Source organism: Hypanus sabinus, chromosome 24, assembly GCF_030144855.1.
Source record: "Hypanus sabinus isolate sHypSab1 chromosome 24, sHypSab1.hap1, whole genome shotgun sequence".
Taxonomy (NCBI): Eukaryota; Metazoa; Chordata; class Chondrichthyes; order Myliobatiformes; family Dasyatidae; genus Hypanus; species Hypanus sabinus.
The window spans coordinates 4691446-4713911 of record NC_082729.1 but is presented as its reverse complement, the minus strand read 5'-3'; the positions used below and the strand labels follow the sequence as shown (position 1 = coordinate 4713911).

General features: G+C 44.7%; 1 protein-coding gene across 4 annotated transcripts in view; it reads right to left on the bottom strand.

Annotated features, from left to right (window-relative positions):
• LOC132380418 (sestrin-1-like) overlaps positions 1-22466 on the bottom strand; it is a 120372-nt gene that overhangs the window by 29698 nt on the left and 68208 nt on the right. For 2 of the 4 annotated variants that reach the window (XM_059949192.1, XM_059949191.1), the window contains exon 3: positions 771-836. In XM_059949192.1, the coding sequence (XP_059805175.1) occupies positions 771-836 (66 nt within the window). Of the gene's footprint in view, positions 1-770; positions 837-9990; positions 10191-22466 lie in introns of those variants that run through there. The other 2 variants (XM_059949193.1, XM_059949194.1) reach the window with 2 other exon arrangements.

Sequence of the window (22466 nt, the reverse complement as noted above, 5' to 3'; positions counted from 1 at the left end):
GACTGTACTTGTGTTATGCTAACTGCTATGCTACCATGCTCCCCCCCACCCCCAAAGACAAATGCAGGCACTCAGGGCCAAATGATCTCATTCTGAGCTACTAGAGTGGAATTCGGTTATTGTTGTGAGACGGGCAACACCCAGCCAGTCCTTCATTTTATGGAGAGACGCAGGCCCTCTGTCCCAACAAGCCCCTACGCCTCCATCAATTACACCCAGGTGACTGAGTAACCTGCTAACCCGCACATTTTTGGACTGTGGGAGGAAACCTGAGCACCTGGAGGAAACCCACACAGTCACAGGGAGAATGTCCAAACTCTATACAGGCAACGACGGGAATTGAACCCAGGTCACTTCAATAGAATTATGCTACAGGACCACGCCACCCAATATTGAGGACTATTGAAAGTTGTTTTTAAAAGACTGACAGAATCTTTCATTTAAAATCTGTGATTTTGTAAATGGATCAGCGCAGAGGTATACATGACAAGCCCAAAAAAATCTGCAGATGCTGGAAATCCAAAGCAACACCCCCACCCCCCCCCCCCCACCCTGGAGGAACTCAGCAGGGTCGGGCAGCATCTATGGAAATGAATGAACAGTCGACCTTTCAGGCCAAGACCCTTCTTCAGTCCTGAAACAACGACTGTTCACTCTTTTCAACAGATGCTGGCTGGCCTGCTGAGATCTTGCAGCATTTTGACTGTGTTGCTGAGGTGCGTAAAAGATTATTTCAATGAAACTTCAAGATTCAAACTTAATTCTCATACCTCTCTGACTGGAATGAAGGAACTTGGACCGAGACCAATAGGGCGAGGAATCTTCACTTTCCGATCCTAAAAGCAAACAAATCACAGTTACAAGCTTGCTCTGTTAATGGAAAACTTGTCCCACAAAGTGTTAGAACAGCAGAGTTGACAATTAAGCTGTCTTCTGTGTCCCACGTGTGAACGCATACACAATACAGAGATATTAGCACTACAGAACTCACCATTTCCAACAGCTTTCATTTCATATTTAAGAAAGCCAGCAGCACATACTATTTCATCAGATTGTAGTGCCTTTGTGAACGGAGACTTCCTGAATGTGTATTAGTCAATGGTTCATTACCCTGATAGTTAATGCATCAGCCTTCCTGCTTATGACATCATTCACAGGGATATTGCACTCACCTAATTCCAAAAAACCGATTCCAACTTGCCTTTCTGTTTTATTACACATCTGCCAAACATTTCACCGCCTCGGCCACACTTTAATTCGGTGAGGCAGAAATTTTAAATCACGCAGACGGTAAACTTAAACCACTCGTTCACAACAGCAACACTGAAGGGAAGGATTAGAATCAGAATCTGGCTTACTATCACTGATATTCATGAAATTTGTTGTTATGCAGCAGCAGTGCAGTGCAGTACCGTAAGATATAGGAGCAGAATTAGGCCATTTGGCCCATCCGAGTCTGCTCTGCCATTTCATCATGGCTGACCCATTTCCTTTTCAGCCCCAGTCTCCTACTTTCTCCTCGTATGCCTTCATGCCCCGACTAATCAAGAATCTATCAACCTCTGTCTTAAATATACCCAATGACTCGGCCTCCACAGCCGCGTGTGGCAACAAATTCCACAGATTTACCACTGTCTACAGAAATTCCTCCTCATCTGCATTCTAAAACATCATGCCTCTATTCTGAGGCTGTGCCCTCTAGTCTTAAGACCGTAGGAAAATACATAAATTATTGCACGTTACAGTAAGTACGGTAGTAGAGTAGCGTAGTGGTTAGCTGGTTGAGGTGTAAGCACGTTCTCCCTATGACCGCGTGGGTTTCCTCCGGGTGCCCCAGTTTCCTCCCACAGTCCAAAGATCTACCGATTGATCATTGTAAATTGTCCAGTGATTAGGCCAGGGTTAAATCGGGGGATTGCTGGTCAGTGTGGTTCAAAGAGCTGGAAGGGCCACTCCGTGCTGTATTTCAATAAATAAATAAACAGACAGAATAACAAGTAATGCAAAAAGTGAGGTAGTGTTCAGGGTCAGTTTAGAAATCTGGTGGTGGAAGGGAAGAAGCTGTTTCTAAAACACTGTGTGTGTGTCCAACATTCGGTCGGGTTCAATGACATCCCCCACATTCTTCTAAGTTCTAGTGAGTACAGGCCCAAAGCTGCCAAATGCTCCTCATATGTTAACCCCTTCATTCCCAATGTCATCCTCATGAACCTCCTCTGGACTCTCTCCAGTGACAATACATACTTTCTGAGATAAGAAGCCCAAAACTGTTGTCAATACTCCAACAGCACCCTGACTAGTGTCTTACAAAGCTTCAGCATTATCCATTATCTCCTTGTTTTTATATTCTATTCCCCTTGAAATAAATGCCAACATTGCATTTGCCTTCTTTACCACAGACTCAACCTGTGAATGAACCTTCTGGGGGTCTTGCACGAGATCTCCCAAGTCCCTCTGCTCTTCTGACAGCCTTAACGACTATCGCCCAGTAGCACGCACATCTATGGTGATGAAATGCTGAGGGATAAACAGTCGATATTTTGGATGGAGACCTTTCCAATGAGTTTATTCCTGTCCCTAGATGCTGCCTGACCTGCCGAGTTCCTCCAGAATTTTGTATGTGTTACTCTTTAACGTCTCCAAGTATTGTGATGCCACTTGCATGGGTTACTCTGATTTCCAGCATCTGCAGAATCTCTACCGGAACTAACTCATTGAGGTCAAGATACTAGCTGCAAATTCTGAACCTAGCACATAGAAAATAGAAACTTACAGCACGTTACAGGACCTTTAGCCTACAATGTTGTGTTGACCTTGTAACCTACTCTAGAGAATGTCTAGAATTTCCCTAGCGCATAGCCCTCTATTTTACTAAGCTCCATGTACCCAAGAGGCTCTTAAAAGACCCTATTGTACCCGCCTCCACCACTGTCCCCAGCAGTGCATTCCACACACCCACCACTCTCTGTGCAAAAAGATTATCCCTGACGTCCCCTTGGTACCTATTTCCAAGCATCTTAAAATTATGCCTCCGTGTGTTAGCCATTTCAGCCCTGGGAAAAAGCCTCTGACTATCCACACGATCAATGCCCGTCATCATCATGTACACCCTGATCAGGTCACCTCTCATCCTCCGTCGCTCCAAGGAGAAAAGGCCCAGTTCACTCAAGCTATTCTCATAAGGCGCACTTCCCAATCCAGGCAACATCCTTGTAAATCTCCCCTGCGCTCTCTATAGTATCCACATCCTTCCTGTAGTGAGGTGACCAGAGTGTTGATGTGGGTTCTTACCAGAAGACTGGAGCAGAGATTCAAAGGTTCATTTACTATCAAAGTACGTGTGACAACTCTGAGATCTGTCTTCTCAAGACAGCCATGAAACAAAGAAAACCATGGAGGACATTCAAAGAAATATGTCTACCTCCCCCCGCCACCCTAAAAACTAACAAATCACTCCAACCCGCAACAAGAAGGAATGGCAATACGATCAACACCCCCCCCCCCACATGTAAAAAAAATCCTGCAATGGAAACAAGAGCATCAAACTCCGAACCCCTCTGCACAAAAAAAAACTTTAAATCGTGCCAAATTAAACCTCTCAAATGGCAACAGGAAAGGACGCGCAAAAGCACAGGATATAAAACCGAAAGAAGTGCAGTCCAATTCATAAATCGTAGAACTTCAGTAACGTCCTCTGACAGCATTGCAGGGGAGAGAGAGACCAAACGCTGAGATACAGCAGCAAAGGAGATAGGCAGCCACACGCACAAAACCTGAAGAAATAAATTATCATAAAGCTCGTAACTGCATTGCAGAACTTAGTTTCTGATTTAATAATGTCAGGGAGAAAAATCAACCATCGTCATTAGATTTGGTGGATACATGACCCAGAGGCACAGCACCATGGTTAGATCATGTGGCCTTGTTGTCCTTTCAGTTTCTGGGCTGATACCCTCCCACGTTCTGGGAATGGCAGTCCCATGTCAGCACACATTTGAGGAAGCTTACGACATATGCTGGGAATTATTAACTCAAGGAAGTCTGCTGATGCCGAAAATCCGAGCAACACACACGCAAACTCAGAAGGCTGGAAGAACTCAGCAGGTCAGGCAGCATCCATGGAAGTAAATAAACAGTCCATGTTCCAGACCAAGACCTTTCATGAGGACATCTGGTCTGGAAAGGAAGGAGCAAGACACCAATAAAAAGGTGGGGGGGGTGGGGAGAAGGGGAAGGGGCGAGCTAGAAGGTGATAGGTGAAGACAGGCAAGTAGGAAAAGTATCGGAGAGGAGAAAGGGAAGAAGGGGACCCGGGAGGAGGTGGTAGGGAGGTGAGAAGAGGCAAGAGGCCGGAGTGGGGAAATGAAGGGGGGGTGGGGTGGAGATAAAACTTTGTTTTAAAAGCAGAAGGAGAAATCTACATTCATGCCATCAGGTTGGAGGCTACCCTGACAGAACCAGGTGCTATTGTTACCTTTAAACATGTCAGCACAGCTCTGCTGGAGCCCTGAAGTCTACAGGCCACGAGCTCATTCTCCACAAAGGGATTCAATTTGAGAAACTCACCGCTCTGCGGTTAAATTGTCCATTCCGACGTCATTTAATTCACAACGGGAATAGACTGTGCTTTTGTAACACCCTTCCAAGTCCACTTCGGAGTGCCTCCAAGTCATAGAGACTGACAACTCTACAGCATAGAAACAGTCCCTTCAGCCCATCCACTCTATGCTGAAATCACATGCTCAATTGCATCTATTCCCACCGACCTGCACCTGGACCACACCCCTCCCATCCATGGACTTAACCAAATCTACAAACCTTTTTAATGACATGGACCCTTACCATTAAGTATATGGTCCATGGGCCCCAGGCTGGGAACCTTTGCCATAATTGTTGAAATCGAACCTACATCCACCACCTCTGCTGGCAGCTCGTTCCACTCTCATGTCACCCAAGTGAAAATCCCCCTCAAGTACCCTTTAAACATTTCACCTTTCACCCTTAACCCATGACCTCCAGCTCTCATCTCACCCAGCCTCAGTGCCAAAAAAAAGCCTGCATATTCCCTGTCCATACCCCTCATAATTCTGTATACCTTTACCAAATCTCCCTCATTCTCCAGGGGATTAAAGTCCTAACCTAGTCACCTTTACCTATAACTCAGATCCTCAAGTCCAAGCAACATGCTTGTAAATCTTTCCTGTCGGCAGATGACCAGAAAACACTCCAAAATAGGTCTCACCAATGTCTTAAACAACATCAACATAACACCTCATCTCCTGTACTCAGTACTTTGATTTATGAAGGCCAATGTGCCAAAAGCTTTCTTTATGACCCTACCAACCTGTGGTGCCATTTTCAATTAATTATGGACCTGTATTTCTCGATCCCTCTGTTCCAACACAACATCAACCTAACATCAACCATGCAAGTCCTACCCTGGTTTGCCCTCCCAAAGTGCAACACCTTACACTTATCTGCATTAAATGCCATCGTCAATTTTTCAGCCCATTTTTCCAGCTGGTCCAGCTCCCACTGCAGGCTATGATAGTCTTTCTCTCTGTCCACTAACACCCCCAATCTTGGTGGCATCCTCAAATTTGTTGATCCAGTTCACCACATGATCATCCAGATGACAAACAAAAACAACAGTCTCAGTGATTCTGAACTTCACTGCTGTAATGCTAGGAACAGAAGCACAATAACAGCATGGTAAGACTGCTGTCGTCACCCTGGAGTGAGGGATTGGCCCAGGGAGACTTCCCTTACTCCTGCTCTAAACAGCTCCAATCTTTTAAGAACACAAGCAAGATTAGGCCATCTAGCCTGTCAAGCCTGCTCCACTATTCAGTAAGATCATGGCTGATCCGGCCATGGACTCATCTCCATCTACCTGCCTTTTTCCCATAACCCTTCATTCCCCTACTATGTAAAAACTTATCTGACCTTGTCTTAAATATATTTACTGAAGTAGCCTCCACTGCTTCTTCGGGCAGAGAATTCCACTGACTCAGCACCTTCTGAGAAAAGCAGTTCCTCCTCAACCCCGCTCTAAATCTACTCTTCCGAATCTTGAGGCTATGTCCCCTAATTCTAGTCATGAACTGTAGAGATTAAATGACTAATTCTGGGGCATAATTTTAAAATGTTTGGAGGAAAGGATAGTGGGATGTCAGTGTTTTGTTTTTAAAAATATATAAACAGTGAGTGGCGGGTATGTAGAACGCCCTGCCAGTGGTAGTGGTGGTAGAGGCAGAGATATTTAAGAGACTTAGGTGGGCACGTGGATGATAGGAAAATCAAAGGTTCAAAGGTCCAATTTAATATCAAAGAAATGGAGACAATATACATCCTGAAAGTCGCAAACATCGACGAAAACAGAGAAGTGCCCCAAACAATGAACGACAAACCCCAAAGCCTCCCTCCCCAGAAAATGGAGGGCTATGTAGGAGGGAAGGGTTAGGTTGGTCTTAGAGTAGATTAAAAGATCAGTGCAATGTCGTGGGCGGTAGGGCTCGTACTGTGCTGTAATGTTCTGCGTTCTATTTAACAGATTTTTCTTCTTTTGTGAAAATGCCAAGACTTATTGTTCAACCAGATGTCCTTACCTCAGGCAGTTACAAGTGAATTACTTTGTCAACCTAGACTTGCAGAATGGAAGTACATGCTGTTTTCATTTTAAATCACTTCCATTTAAATTCCCTAGCAACGATTCAAACTCTTAGATTGAAAAACTAGGAATCCATCACACTCAATAGATAGACATGGAGGAGACCTGTTCGAGAGGGAGCTGCGCTACACAAGAATGAGCTTCACTGTGCCGCAGAGAACAACCGGCAGCTCTGAAAGGAAAGACTGAACAGCCAAGAGACCCAGCAACTAACCACAGGCACCACTTGGGTCTTCCCAACCGCACCAGAGTATGTGGATCCCAGATCGTCCCCTACAGCCACCTGAGAAGCCGTCAAAAGACAAACCCTTAGGAGAACATCACACTCAACTCAGCTTCACACTCAGCTTTGTGGTTAATAAGAAGATAGGTGGATACTGCTGAGGAAGCAATGCAATTGCAGCAAGACTTAAACAATTGGAAGAATGGGCAAAAAAAAGTGGCAGGTGGATTAGAGTGTTGGGAAATATATAATGCATTTTGCTAAAAGGAACAACAGTGTGGACTATTACCTAAATGGGGAGAAAATTCAAATTATAGAGGTGCAGAGGTTCTTGGTAGTCCTCGTGCAAGACTCCAAAAAGATTAATTCACAGGTTGAGTCTGTGGTAAAGAAAGCAAGTGCAACGTTGGCATTTATTTCAAGGGGAATAGAAGGTAAAAACAGGGAGATAACACAGAGGGCTTTATGAGACACTATTCAGGCCGCACTTGGAGTATTGTCAACAGTTTTGGGCCCCGTATCTCAGAAAGGATATATTGTCATTGGAAGTTCACAAGGATGATTCTGAGAATGAAGGAGTTAACACATGAGGAGCGTTTGGCAGCTTTGGGCCTGTACTCACTGGAATATAGAAGAATGCGTGGGGATCTCATTGAAACCTACCTAGATAAGGTGGATGTGGAGAGGATGTTTCCTATGGTGGGTGTGTCCAGAACTCGAGGGCACAGCCTCCAAATTGAGGGGCGACCCTTTAGAACAGAGGTCAGGAGGAACTTTTTTTTAGCCAGAGAGTAGTGTGAATCTGCTGTGGAGGCCAAGACATTGGGCATGTATAAAATTAAAATCGATAGTTTCCTGATTTGGTTAGGGCATCAAAGGTTATGGCGAGAAGCTAGGTTAATGGGGTTGAGTGGGATCTGGGATCAGCCTTAGTGGAATGGTGGAGCAGACTCGATGGGCCGAATGGCCTTTGTCTGCTTCTATGTCTAATGGACTAGAGTGACTGCAATAGTACTGGGTCAATGGCTTTGCTGAGCAGCAACGTAACTGCGTCACTAATATTGTGAGTGACAACAAAGTCCAGGATCAAGCTGGTTCAAGAAAGCAGAATTGAAGTAGTTCCTGGAAATATGGAAAGTGATGGGACTTGCCAATTCCTACAACGTTTAGTCTCAACCCAAACTTTCAGCTGTGTTCATCAAAGTTGCTGAGCTGTCAGAGTTCCAGGAATTAAGCAGAGAAAACGAGGTACTGGGAAATGAAGACCCGGCTGAAAGTCGAGTCATGCTCCCAATAAAGTTCAAGGCATTCAAAGTAAATTTAACAATCCCTGAGATTCCAAAGAACCAACAGAATCAATGAAAAATAAAGATGGACAAACAACCAATGTGTAAAATACAGATTATCCAAATAGTGAGAACAGGAGTCACAGAGGCTGTGGATCAGCTCAGTGTTGTGATGGTTGAGGGGTTATAACTGTTCCTGAAGCTGGTGGTGAGGCTCCTGTACCTCCTTCCTGACGGCATCAGCAAGAAATGGGCATGTCCTGGACGGTGGTGGGGGCTCCATGATATTACTCAGAGATTGCACGACTGATCTTTAAACACCAGAAGTTCTGCAGAAGCTGGAAATCCACAGCAACACATACACGGAACTCAGCAAGCCAAGCAGCATCTACCGAGGGGAATGAGCAGTCAACGCTTTGTGCGGAGAGCCTTAATTAGGACTGGAAAGGAAGACACGAGAACAGGAAAGGTGGGAGGAGGGTGAGGATAGCTCAAAGGTGATAGGCAAAGCCAGATGGGTGGGAGCGATAAAGAGCTGGAGAGGAAGGAATCTGATAGGAGAGGAATCTGGAGGAGGGATAGGATGGTAAAGTGATGGGCAGGTAAGGAGAAGAGGTTAGAAGAAACCAGAGTGGGGAACTGAAGAGCGAAGGGGGAGGGGGGAAATTGCCAAGAAGGAGAAATCGATGTTCAAGCCATCAGGTGGAAGGCTGGCTAGGCGAAATGCGAGGCGTTGCTTGGCCATGGACCGACATACCAGAACGGGAATGGGAAGCGGAATCAAAACGGCGAGCCTCCGGGAAGTTCTGCTTTCGGCGGATGGAGCGGAGGTGCCTGGCCCACTCCATTGATGCTCAACATCAGGGTGGGTGACACTGATAACTGCGCCGCTAGCCGCTGGCAGGGCACCCCCCCCCCCCCCCCATTTCTGACTGGACATTGAACCCACAAACAGTACCTCACTACTTTTTTATAATTTCTATTTTGCACTACTTATTTAATTTATAAATATATATATATCGAATAGCAATATATATTATACAGCTATTTTTATCGTGTATTGCATTGTACTACTGCTGAGTTAACAAATTTCACGATACATGCTTCTGATATTAAACTGATACATAACATCAGTGCAAACCGTCGACAGGGCCATATTGACATGAACTGACTGTATTTCTCCGCTTTGTAACAGCTTTCGGCGAACATGTGCCTGTACTGACCCGTGTAACAGTTGAACTGCAATCCCCATCATCTCACTGGACAGCCGAAGTGAAGCAGGGAAAGACCCAACAGAGGATCACTCACAAGTCAGATGCAGTTACAGGAATATCAAAACCGAAAAAAAAAAGACTTGTATCCGAATTTCGGGCGGAAGCTGGTGCGGCCACCGGGCTACAGAAGTCAAGGCAGCGGAATCACTGTGGACAGGTGAACCCACAGCCGAGACTGTGCAAAGCACAGAGCTTGCAGCTCTTTGGTTTTAGCAACACATCACACGGGTACTCGCTCACCCCCCCCCCCACCCCCCACCCCCCACCCCCCACTGAGCAACGCAAGTTCCGTGGAGCAAGAGCCGGAGGGTGCCGGACCCGCCGAGCCCATCCCGCAGACTGAGTGCGTCCACGCACGCACAGGCAAAGCTGGGGGAAGTCAGCAGAACAGGTAGCGCTGACAGAGGGGGAAAAAAAGTTTAAATCACGAATTCCACCAGCTGCAGAATCTGTCGTTCAGTCTGGCTCGATTGGCAATAACTCGGGTATGCAGAGCAGGGAGCTAGCTGTGGCAAAGGGGTCGGGCGAGGGACTCACCTGGAGAAGGTGAGCCCCGAACCAGCGACTCACCTCAAGGCGGACCCGCTTGCAATGGTCGCAGGTGAGATAGTCCTCCAGCACGGAGTCCATGCCGCCACCGTGCAGGGAAGCGGCCGCCACTCTCATGGCGGGCTGGCCAGAGAGACCCTACGGTCCGCAGTGGATCAACTCCCGGGGACCGGCGACCCCTCCAGCTGCTCGGCCGTCTTGATATAGGGCTGCGAAGTCCCGCCCCCACCACCCCGCGGCCAATAGGAAACGCCTCCCTGCCGCCAGCAGCCAATTGGCGTTCGGCGGTCAGTCTCTCCTGACTGGGTCCCGCCCCCCTTCCCAGGCTGGTGTCGCGGCGAACAACATCACGAGTGGTTTTAATACAATTATTTTTCTCTAATACAACCTTTTCTGTGCGTGTGTTTGTGTGTGTGGGGAGGGGGGGAAATGAGCGAGGATAGTATTTAACATCAGTAAATTAGTAAATTAAAAAAAACAGGAATATTTGAAAAGTTTGCAGAGCTTGCAAAAAAAAAGTTGCAGAAACTATATGTTTTAAAAACTTGAAACCCTGATCGGGTTTGCTCAGAGATGTACCGTCCGCGGGGGAGCGGCCAAGGCTGGGGAAGTGGGGTGGGGGGGGGGGGGAGGAAGGAAGTGAGGAGCGGCGGAGAGAGAAATAATCTGCCGAAACCGAAAATTATTCGGTGTACTTTGTCACTCGAGAACATTCACCGGAGGAATATGTGGACTTTGCTTCAGACGCGAAACTACTTAGCACCGATCTCACTTCACTTCCTGCAATGCGCACAAAATGCTGGAGGAACTCAGCGGGTCAGGCAGGGTCTGCGGAAATGAATAAACCGTCGACGTTTCGGGCCGAGACCCCGAGTCCTGTGGAGACTCGGCGGTCCGAAACGTTGATTCATTTCCATTGATCCTGCCTGAGCCGCTGAGTTCCTCCAGCGTTGAGTGTCTGTATTGCGTTGGATTTCCAGCAGTAGCATTGTCACTTAACTTACTGAACGGTTTCTTTAACGGGTTGTTACTGCCTTTCAAATTAAAAAAGTTTTTGTTTGGTAACTGCAATTTTAAAAATAGTTTTGCGCAACTATTGTAATGGAGGGCATAACATAGCTTGATATTTTATTGTTAGTTATGGGGTGGGAAAAATACTAAAAGACCAAAAAGAGTTAAAATTACAACCAAGCAACAAGCCTTCCGATTTGTATCTCTTGCAGCTGATTGGTTACGCGCATTTCTACTTCTGCCAATGAGGACTGGCTGGCGTTAGATACAACGTGCAGGTCAACATCGTAACCAAAGCATCAGCTCGCCAAGGCCGAGCAAGCTTCTCATTGGCGTCGTTGTTAGCCAATGACGTCCTGTTGGCAACATCTTTTCCTGTCGGTGCTTCACGAGGGTACCTCTTGAGCTCGTTGCCGTCTCGGTCCAGGGTAAGTGCGATACTGCGGGGAATCTGCAGGGCGAGCTCCCCACTCTGCAGTATTGCATTCCCAGCGACCTTTCTCTGGCCAGGACGGAGATAATACAGATCACAGCGTACGGAATCTTTTCACGTCGACCCGAGATCACATAGGGTTGCAAAGCGTATTATTTGAACGGAGTGTCCAGCGTTTATTATTTCACGACCACCCAGCCGGTCTTCAAACGCACGGTGCAGCAGCGAGACCAAGTGTCCTCAAGGGGGCCTGTCACCCTGGTCATTTCCTTTTCCACAGTCCAAACATCCGGATTTGATAGCTCTTTTCCCGCTGTTATTTCGTATGTCACTTAGAACACTGGCAAATTTCTACAGATGTGCCATGGAAAGCATTCTACCTGGCTGCATCACCGTCGGGTATTGGGGAGGGTGATGGGGAGATACAGCACAGGATCAAAATAAGCTGCAGAAAGACATAAATGAGGTCAGCTCCACCAGCCTGCCCAGCATCTTCAAGGAGTGATGCCTCAGATAGGCGGCATCCACCATAAAGGACCCCCATTACCCAGGACATGCCCTCGTGTCCTTGTTACCGTCAGGGAGGAGGTACAGGAGCCTGAAGGCACACACTCAACGATTCAGGAACAGCTTCCTCCCCTCTGCCATGCGATTTCTGAGTGGACATTGAACCTTTTAACACTACATGGCTACTTTTTTTAGTTCTGTATGCGCACTCATTTAAAATAAAAAAAAACACACACACCTACCTACCTACTCACCCACCTACTTTATTGTAATTCAGTTTTTTTTCCTTTATCGTACCGCAAAGACAACAAGTTTCACGACACGGGCCGGCAATATTGAACCCGATTCTGAACCAATCCTTTCTTTCACAATAGGGACAATAGTGCAGATTGTGCACTATTCAGGCCGCACTTGGAGTATTGTCAACAGTTTTGGGCCCCATATCTCAGAAAGGATGTGTTGTCATTAGAGAGGATGTTCATGAGGATGATTCTGGGAATGAAGGGGTTAACATGAGTGTTTGGCAGCTTTGGACCCGTACTCACTGGAATATAGAAGAATGCGTGGGGATCTCATTGAAACATACTGAATGTTGAAAAGTTCAAAGGTTTATGGCGAGAAGCCAGGTGACTGGGGTTGAGTCAGATCTGGAATCAGCCCTGATGGAATGGCAGAGCAGACTCGACGGGCTGAATGGCCTAAATCTGCTCCTGTTTTATTGTCATGTGGTCCAACTCCTGCCCAGTGGTACCACCACATTCAAGCCCATTAACTGTATTTCTTCACTGGCTGAACTCCCAGGTTTCATTGATTCTGTTATAGATATTGTTCTATTGAGTATGCCCACAAGAAAATGAATCTCGGGGGTTGTAGATGGTGACATACGTACTTTGATAATAAATTTACTTTGAACTTTGCATTATTGTCACCTCAGTGCAGTTTCACCCCTCACACCCTTCAACATCTGGTACACTGCTGGCATCTTCCACAGAGAAGGCTGATACAAAATACTCATTTAGTTCATCTGCCATCTCCTTGTTCCCTGTTATTATTTCTCTGGCACCATTTTCTAGCAGTCCCATATCTACTCTCATCTCTTTATTTTTTATATATACACTTGAAAAGGCTTTTACTATCCACTTTGATATTGTTTGCCAGCTTGCTTTCATATTTCATCTTTTCCCTCCTAATGATTCTTTTAGTTGCTTGCTGTAGGATTTTTAAATCTTTCCAATCCTCCATCTCCCCACTAATTTTTGCTTTGTTGTATGCCCTCTTTTGCTTTTACATTAGCTTTGACTTTCCATGAGTGTTTTTTTTTGTGTATTCCAACGACAACCTGTTCTGCAACTTCCTCACTTTTCCCAGAAACTCACGCCATTGCTGCTCTACTGTCATCCTTCCAATTTACTTTGGCCAACTCCTCTCTCATACCATTGTAATTTCCTCTACTCAACTGAAATACTGCTATGTCAGACTTTACATCAGCCCATCAAATTTAAAGTTGACAATCACATTGAGATCACAGCCTAAAAACTTTTTTTAACCTTGAAGCTCCCTAATCACCTCTGGTTCATTACATAACACCAATCCAGTATAGCTAATCCCCTAGGCTCAATGGCAAACTGCTCTAAAAGGCCATCTTGTAGGCATTCAACGAATTTGCTTTCTTGATCTATTGCCCACATGATTTTCCCAATCAACCTGCATGTTAAAATCTCCCAAGACTATCATAATATCGCTCTTTTGACATGCCTTTTCTACTTCTCATTGTAATCTGTGTTCCACGTCCCAGCTACTGTTTGGGAGCCTGTACATAACTACCATCAAAATCCTTTACTCTTGTAGTTTCTTAACTCAACCCACAAGGATTCAACATCTTCCGATCCTACTTCACATCTTTCTACTGATTAGATGCCATCCTTTACAAGCAGAGCTATGCCACCCCTCTGCCTACCTTCCTATCCCTCCAATAGCACGTGCAATATTGGACATTCAGCTCCCAACTACAACCATCCTTCAGCCATGATTCAGTGATGGCCATATCATACCCAACAATCTGTAACAGTGCAACAAGATCATCCCCCTTATCTTATACACTTCATTTATTGAGATATAACACAGTACTCACTGTATTTGCTACCTTTTTGATTCTGAATCCCTAATGCACTGATACTCACCCTATCACTGCCTGCCCTTTCCTCACAGTCTGACTCCATGCTATCTTTGCCTTTTTACCATCCATACTATCCTGAGTTCCTTCACTCCGGTTCCCACCCCCCTGCCAAATTAGTTCAAACCCTCCCCAACAGCTCAAACAAACCTGCCCGCGAGGATATTGGTCTCCCTCGGGAGCAGGTGCAACCAGTCACTTTTGTACAGGTCATACCTCCCCTAGAAGAGATCCCTATGATCCAAGAACCTGAAGCCAGACCCCTGCACTCACATCTCAGCCATGCATTACTCTGCCAAATCATCCTGTTTCTACCCTCACTGGCACATGGCACAGGTAGCAATCCAGAAATTATTACCCTGGAGATCCTGCTTTCCAGCTTTCTACCTGGCTCTCTAAATTCTCTCTTTGCTTTTCCTTCCCATGTCATTGGTACCAACATGTACCAAGACACCTCACTGCTCTCCCTCCCCCTCCAAGAAGCAATCCAAGGTGTCGCTAGCCCTGGCACCTGGGAGCCAACATACCATTCATGTGTCCCATTCACGTCCACAGAATCTGCTGTGCCACGTCGTATGACATGGTCGATCATAATCTTTCCACGACCATGACTGTTCTTGGCAAATTCTTCTCCAGTGGTTTGCCATTGGCTTCTTCTGGGCAGTGTCTTTACAAGATGGGTGACCCCACCTGTCATCAATATTCTTCAGAGATTGTCTCCCTGGTGTCAGTGGTCATAAAACCAGGACTTGTTATATGCACCTGCTCCTTCCATGATGAGTGAGCCCAGCCATTATCAATACTCTTTAGAGATTCATGAACTTTCCTCCAATCGCCTTAAAATTATACCCTCTTTTATTAGCCATTTCCACTCTGGGGAGGAAGTCTGACTGTCCACTCCACCTGTGTATTTCATACACTTGCTGTAAATCAGTCGCCTCTCCATTCTTCTTCCGTCCACAGAGAGAAACCCTGGCTTGCTGAAACTTTCATCATAAGACGAGCTCTCTAATCCAGGCAGGATCCTGGTGTATCTCTGTACCCTCTCTGAAGATTCCACATCCTTTCTCTAATGAGGTGACCAGAACTGAACACAGTTTTATAAAGATTTATAAATTTTTTTATAAGTTTTAGAAAAATTACCTCAGTTCCTCAACTCTCTAACATACTAATGCCAACTTGTTCAGTTTCCCTGACACTGTCATTCCTGCACCATTGCTCTTGGCTGGCACCCAGTATTTTTTGTGTGTGTCAACCATAACTTCCTCAAACTAATCTCCACTTTCCACAGCCCTTTTTTTTTTCAAAGCCCATTTGATTATCTGAATCAAGTACAACAGCTGTGGCCCGACTGCAGCCCCACACCTCTTTACCAACTCCTACGCCACTTTATGTCCAGCCCCATTTGGGTCACAAACATACCACAAATAGGGACGAAGAGGACATTTTTAGCTAGAGAATCTGTGGAATTCATTGCCACAGGCAGCTGTGCAGGCCAAGTCATTGCATATATTTAAAGTGAAGGTTGATATGGTCTTGATTAGTCAAAGATTATGGTGAGAAGACAGGAGAACAGGGTAGAGAGGAATAATAATTATGGAATGGTGGAGCAGATTTGATGGGCCGAATAGCCTATTCTGCCATGTCTTACACATCCATTATTCCTATCCTTTTGATTAGCAGGAAGTTTTCCTGTGAAACCCCTTAAAATCCCGGTGAAAACCCTTAAAATCCCAGTGAATATCATCCTCCCCAAAACTGAATTGATTACCTCAGCACGCAGCAGATTTATTCCATAATGAAGTGCCCTTCACAAATTCACACTGGCACACCCCAAGCAGCCCAACTTTGAACAAGTACTTACTCACACATTCAAGAACCTCTCCAGCAAATGACAAGATCTAGGCGGTTATAGTTTCCCTCCCTAGCACGTAACATCATTAACAGTTTAGAATCAGAATCAGGTTTAATACCACCAGCATGTGTCATGAAATTTGTTTTCTTTGCAGCAATACAATGCATCACATAATATTAGAAATAAAACTGAATGACAATAACATCAAATACATTAGGTAGTGTAAAAATAGAAATTACAAGTATTGAGTAGTGTTCATGGGTTCAATGTCCATTCAGAAATCAGATGGCAGAGGGGAAGAAGCTGTTACGGAATCGCTCAGTGTGTGTCTTCAGGCTCCTGTACCTCCTCCTCGATGGTAGCAATGAGAAGAGGGGTCTTCAGGCTCCTGTACCTCCTCCCTGATGGTAGTAATGAGAAGAGGGGTCTTCAGGCTCCTGTACCTCCTCCCTGATGGTAGTAATGAGAAGAGGGGTCTTCAGGCTCCTGTACCTCCTCCCTGGTGGTAGTAATGAGAAGAGGGGTCTTCAGGCTCCTGTACCTCCTCCCTGATGATAGTGATGAGAAGAGGGGTCTTCAGGCTCCTGTACCTCCTCCCTGACGGTAGTAATGAGAAGAGGGGTCTTCAGGCTCCTGCTCCTCCTCCCTGATGGTAGTAATGAGAAGAGGGGTCTTCAGGCTCCTGTACCTCCTCCCTGATGGTAGCAATGAGAAGAGGGCACATCTTAGGTGCTGGTGGGGGGGGGTCCTTAACAATGGCCACCACCTTTCTGAGGCATAATTCCTTGAAGATGTCCTGAACTTCAAGGCAAGGAAGTATCTGCTCCAAAGTTAGCTTCACATTCATGAAACTGCACATTCTGGCATTCGAGTCAACAAAATTAATACTTAAAAAAAACACTTCCTGTATCCAGCCTGCTTCTTGGAATTTCCCCTGCAGGAACTCAAGAGTACCCAACTCCCAAGTAGATTGACTAACATTCATCTTTAATACCTAATAACACTTCATATCCAATACTTCAGGCTCAGCCACTTAGAGTGCCAAGTAGAAACTAACATTGAAAGACACATTGCCAATCAGGTTTCAACCATCCACTGAAATCATCTTGACTGGTTGCATTATAGACTGGTAGAGTAGTCTCGAATTTGCAGAAATGCAGGAAGTTGTAGAGAGTTCGATGGACATTTATTATCAAAGCACCTATATGTTATACAGCTGAGATTTGTCTCTTTATAGGCAGCTACAAGACAAAGAAATATCAAAAGGACCCATTAAAACAAAGACCGTCAAACACCCAAAGCACACAGAGAGAGAAAAAAAACAAATCGTGCACACAATAAAAGTAAGCAAATAGCTTCAGAACTGGAGTTTTCCAAAAGACACGAAGCCAGGCATCACTGCAGCCAGAGCAGGCCACAACCCCAGTTCAGCGCAGAGCTGAGTAAAAGTCAAAGAGTAGCCAGCAGAACCAGCCCTCACTTCACCTTCGGTCCTGACACCTAACCTTTTCAATCTGGCCTGGCGCTTAAATCAGCCAAACAAGTCGTTCCTCACTCTCAGAGCCTGAACCCTGCCGCCATGTTTCAGCTCATTCCCAACCTTTCTAATTTGGCCTGGCGTTTGCTTAATTCCATCGGACATCAGGGACACCACGAGTCTGCTCCAACCCCAGCTCAGCCTTCACTTGCCTCGAGCAGGCCTTCCCTGTGCCTCCGTCACCGCTACCACTTGCCTTGACCAGTTCTCAATTCCGCTTGCCTCTCCATGGTTAGCTCTGATCATTATTAATAAGGTATTCAGTAGTTTTCTTTGTTTTGTATTTTGCCACCAATAAGTAATCGCTGGGCATCACCAGTGCCATCTTAAACCTGGACTGTCACGGGCATATCCTTCCCCATCATTGGTGGTACCTACAGAATCATCATCAAAGATCACCATGTTACAGGCAATGCCAACCTCTCACAGCTACCATCAGGAAGGAGGTACAGAAACCTGAAGTCCCATACCACCAGGTTCAAGAAGGCCTACTTCCCCTTCAACCATTCGGTTCTCAAACTGACGAAACCAGTTTAGAAAGTCACTGAGCGCTGCACTGAGTGGACTTTGTTCCGACTGCTTTCCATAACAAAACATTCAATGCAGGGGTTCCCAACCTTTTTTATGCCACGGACCCCTACCATAAACCAAGGGGTCAGTGGATCCCAGGTTGGGAACCCCTGGTATAATGTGTTTTTCCTGCAAATGCCCGAAATGTCGACTGTGCTCTTTTCTTAGAAGCTGCCTGGCCAGCTGAATTCCAGTTCCATTTTGTGTGTGTTGCTTGGATTTCCAGTATCTGCATATTTTCTCGTTTGTAATTTGACATACTTACAGGTACCGATTGCAACGTTTCACCGGTAAACCCAACTATCTTCCTCGGGTGCAAGACGTCCCCTGAGAGGCACCTCCTTATATGCCCTCTCCTGTGGGGCTTAATACTTGATCCTGATTGGCTAGATGTGAATTGATTAATCCTAATTGGTTAGTTACCATTGGCCTTGTTCTGACTGGACGATTGTTAGGTCAAACCATCTTTAGGAATGTGTGGCCTCAGAATGGAGTTATCCCTACACTCTTAGAACCTACATTTAGATCTCCCCACATGCTGCATCTCTAGTGATTCCCCGATCTTTCTCTTGTAGACATTCTCTTCCTTGCCAAGTATGACGGCCTCAACAAACCCTGGGCTACATGAGCATTTTAGCCAGTGTTCAGCAATCAATATCCTGCTATTCTGGTCTTCAACTGCCTTCCAGCCTCACCAAAGTACACTTTTTGGCATGGTGATGGAGCTATGGAGCACACAACTCCCAGACACAGTTCCTTAGGCCAGTGGTCCCCAACCACCAAAGAAACGATATTATTTGGCGGTATGAAGCGATATGAGTCACACACTTTGCGGCCCAGTACTGGTCTGCAGCCCAGTGGGTGGGGACCATTGCCTTAGGCCTTCTAGGTGCTCCTTTGCTCAGCACGAAACTTACGGCAAGTACCTTGTGCACAGCTTGAGCTGCAAAGGAGGAAGCGTGCAAAATCATCAGAGAAGCATTCAAGAGTCTGCCCCACCATTTCCTAGTCGACCTCATTCTCCTGCCTTCTCCCTGCGACCTAAAAGACATAGGAACAGAACTGGAGGTTGCTGGGCAGCATGGCTCGAAAGGCCAGAAGGGCCAATTCCACACTCTCTTTTTAAAATATATTTTTAATTAAATTTTTAAGAGAATTACATAAAATGAATAGAATAATAGAGTAATGAAAATTAATATTAGCCCTCCCCCCTCCCCTTAACCCTTCCCCCCTTAACATCCCTGTCTAAAAAAAAATTAAAAAGAAAACAAAGAAAGAAAGAAAGACTGCCTGGATATCAGAGGATCCCCACATTCTCCATGGAGTTCAAAATAACTTTAGTATATATCTTTATTTTTTTCTCCAAATAACTAATAATTTTATCTTCAATGGACCTATATATTTAATCCTATCTTTTGTAGATAGGGGTGCCAAATTTTCAAAAATATATCATATTCATTTCTTAAATTATAAGTAATTTTTTCAAGTGAAGTGCAGCTATATATTTCATTCTTCCAATGGTCCATAGTTAAGTATGAATCTGATTTCTAAGTAACTGCAATAGTTTTTTTGGCTGCTGCCAATGCAATTTTAATTTTTTTCTGATATTTATTCAACTTAGGTTTCGGTATTATCCCTTCAATATCACCTAATAAAAATAATATTGGGCTATGTGGAAGTTGTATTCCAATAATCTGTTCCAGTGAAAGTCTTAGATTTATCCAAAAAGGTTGAATTTTAAAGTATAGACCGAGTATAAAAAAGTACCGATTTCTTGATTACATTGGAAACATTGGTTAGATAAATTTGGGTTTAATCTATTTATTTTTGTGGTGATTTTATATATAAATGGGAATCCAAATGGATACGGGAAAAGAAAGAATCTCCTATAGTAAAACATTTGATCGATTTATGGAATAAGGTAAGTGTGGATGATGAGATAAAGAAATCTTTATTAGCAAAGAGAACCCTAATTTAAAATAGACTTATTCCTTTTACAATGGATAATCAACTTTTATATAACTGGTTTCAAAAAGGGATCAGATATATAGGTGACTGTTTTGAAGGAGGTATATTGATGTCGTTTGATCAATTAAAGAATAAATACAAAATATCAAATAACACTCTTTTCTGTTATTTTCAAATAAAGGCCTATTTAAGAGATAAACTGGGTCAAACAATGTTAATGCCAAAACCTAATGAAATAGAAACTTTAATTCAAAATGGAAAAATTAAAAAATTTACATCTTGTATGTATAATTTGATTCAAAAACAGACAATTAAACCAGGAATTCATAGGTCAAGACAAAAATGGGAAACGGATTTGAATATTAAAATTGATGAAAAAAATTGGTCAAGACTATATCTTGACAGTATGACAAATACAATAAATGTCTGACTTAGATTAGTACAATACAATTTTTTACATCAATTATATATTACACCACACTATCTCTAAATAAATTAAAACTTGTTCTCTCCCCATTATTCTTCAGAAGCCACTGAAACTACTAACTGCAGCGTTCCATATAATTGGACACTGTTTACAGATATGACACAGTTCTAACCGAGAGACAAAGCTTGCTGCCCTCTACAGTGGGCTGGCTTCTTACCAGAAGACTTGGATCACCGACACCAGGGAGGCTCTTGGAACACTTAAATGGAACAGAATAAAGCTGCCCAGTTTGATCAGGTTTTGTAAATCCTTTTCTACCTAGGACAGAGTTTGTAACCAGTTCACGCTCAGGGAATTACCCTGCAGGAACTATAATCACTGATAAGCAGAAAGTAGCCATTTGAAACCTTGCACTCTTCATTTCTTCCCTGTGCAATACTTCAGTCAGCGTAAATGCTCATTAAGTCATCTTCTATACATTCATAGTTGAGGACCAGCTACAGTACCAACTTAACGTGTCCTCTGGGTTACCTACAAAGCTTTGGCTGCCGCAGTTGGATTCTGCCTTCACGCCGGTAAAAGGAACTCATGACAAGGTGCTGGACTCTGTAGGACAGGTATCATTTTGGGTCAAGGAACCCCAGTCCAGATGAAGGGTCTCACCCTGAAATGATGGCTGACCATTTCCCTCCACAGGTACCTCCAGCACTGTTCCACGAGGTTTCTAGCATCTGCAATCTGTCTTGATCAAGTGCAAACACATTGGAGGATCAGAGGTGGAGAGGGTTAGCAACTTTAAATTCCTCAATTTTATTACTTTGGAGGACCTGTCCTTGGCCAAGCACGTAAGTACAATTACAAAGTACCCGTCCTTCCTTAGGAGTTTGTAAAGATTCTGCTTGTTATCTAATACTTTGACAAACTTCTACAGTCAAGTTTATTGTCATTTCGACCATAAACTGCCGGTACAGTACACAGTAAAAACGAAACAACGTTCCTCCAGGACCCTGGTGTTACATGAAACAACACTAAATGACACTAGACTATGTGAAACAGCACAAGGCTACACTAGTCTATGTAAAACAACATAAAATCTGCACTAGACTACAGACCTGCACAGGACTATATAAAGTGCACAAAACAGTGCAGGGCAGTAAAATAATAAATAAACAAGACAACAGGCACAGTAGAGGACAAATTACAACATAATAATAAATGTAGATTTCAGTCCAGACTGGGTATTGATGAGTCTGATGGCTTGGGGGAAGAAACTGTTGCACAGTCCGGTACCTTTTGCTAGATGGCAGGAGGGAGAAGAGTTTGTGTGAGGGGTGCTTAGGGTCCTTCACAATACTGTTAGCTTTGCATTTGCAGCGTGAGGTGTAAATGTCTGTAATAGTGGGAAAGCAGACCTCGATGATCTTCTCAGCTGACCTCACTATCCGCTGCAGGGTCTTGCAATCCCCGAACCAGGCAGTGATGCAGCTGCTCAGGATGCTCTCAATACATTCTCTGGTTGCGGGATACCTGTAAGCATTGTGAAAGGAACTAGGCTCTGGGCCTGTACTCGTTGGAGTTTAGAAGGATGAGGAGGATCTCACTGAAACTTGCTGGATATCGAAACGCCTAGGTAGAGTGGATGTAGAGAGAATGTTTCCTAGACTGAGGGAGTCCAGGACCAGACGGCACAGCCTCAAAGAAGAAGAACGTCCCTTTGGAGTCTAAAGAGACAAGAGATTTCCTTAGCCAGAGGGTGACAAATCTGTGGAATTCATTGCCACAGATAGCTGTGGAAGACAAGTCATGGGATATTTTTAAAGTGCAGGTTGATAGTTTGTTGATTACTAAGGGCACTGAAGGTTCCAGGGAATAGGCAGAAGCATGGTGGAGAGGGAAAATAAATCAGCCATGATCAAATAGCACAGCAGACTTGTTGGCCTAATTCTGCTCCAATGTCTTATTATCCTAACTATTTATGGAAAC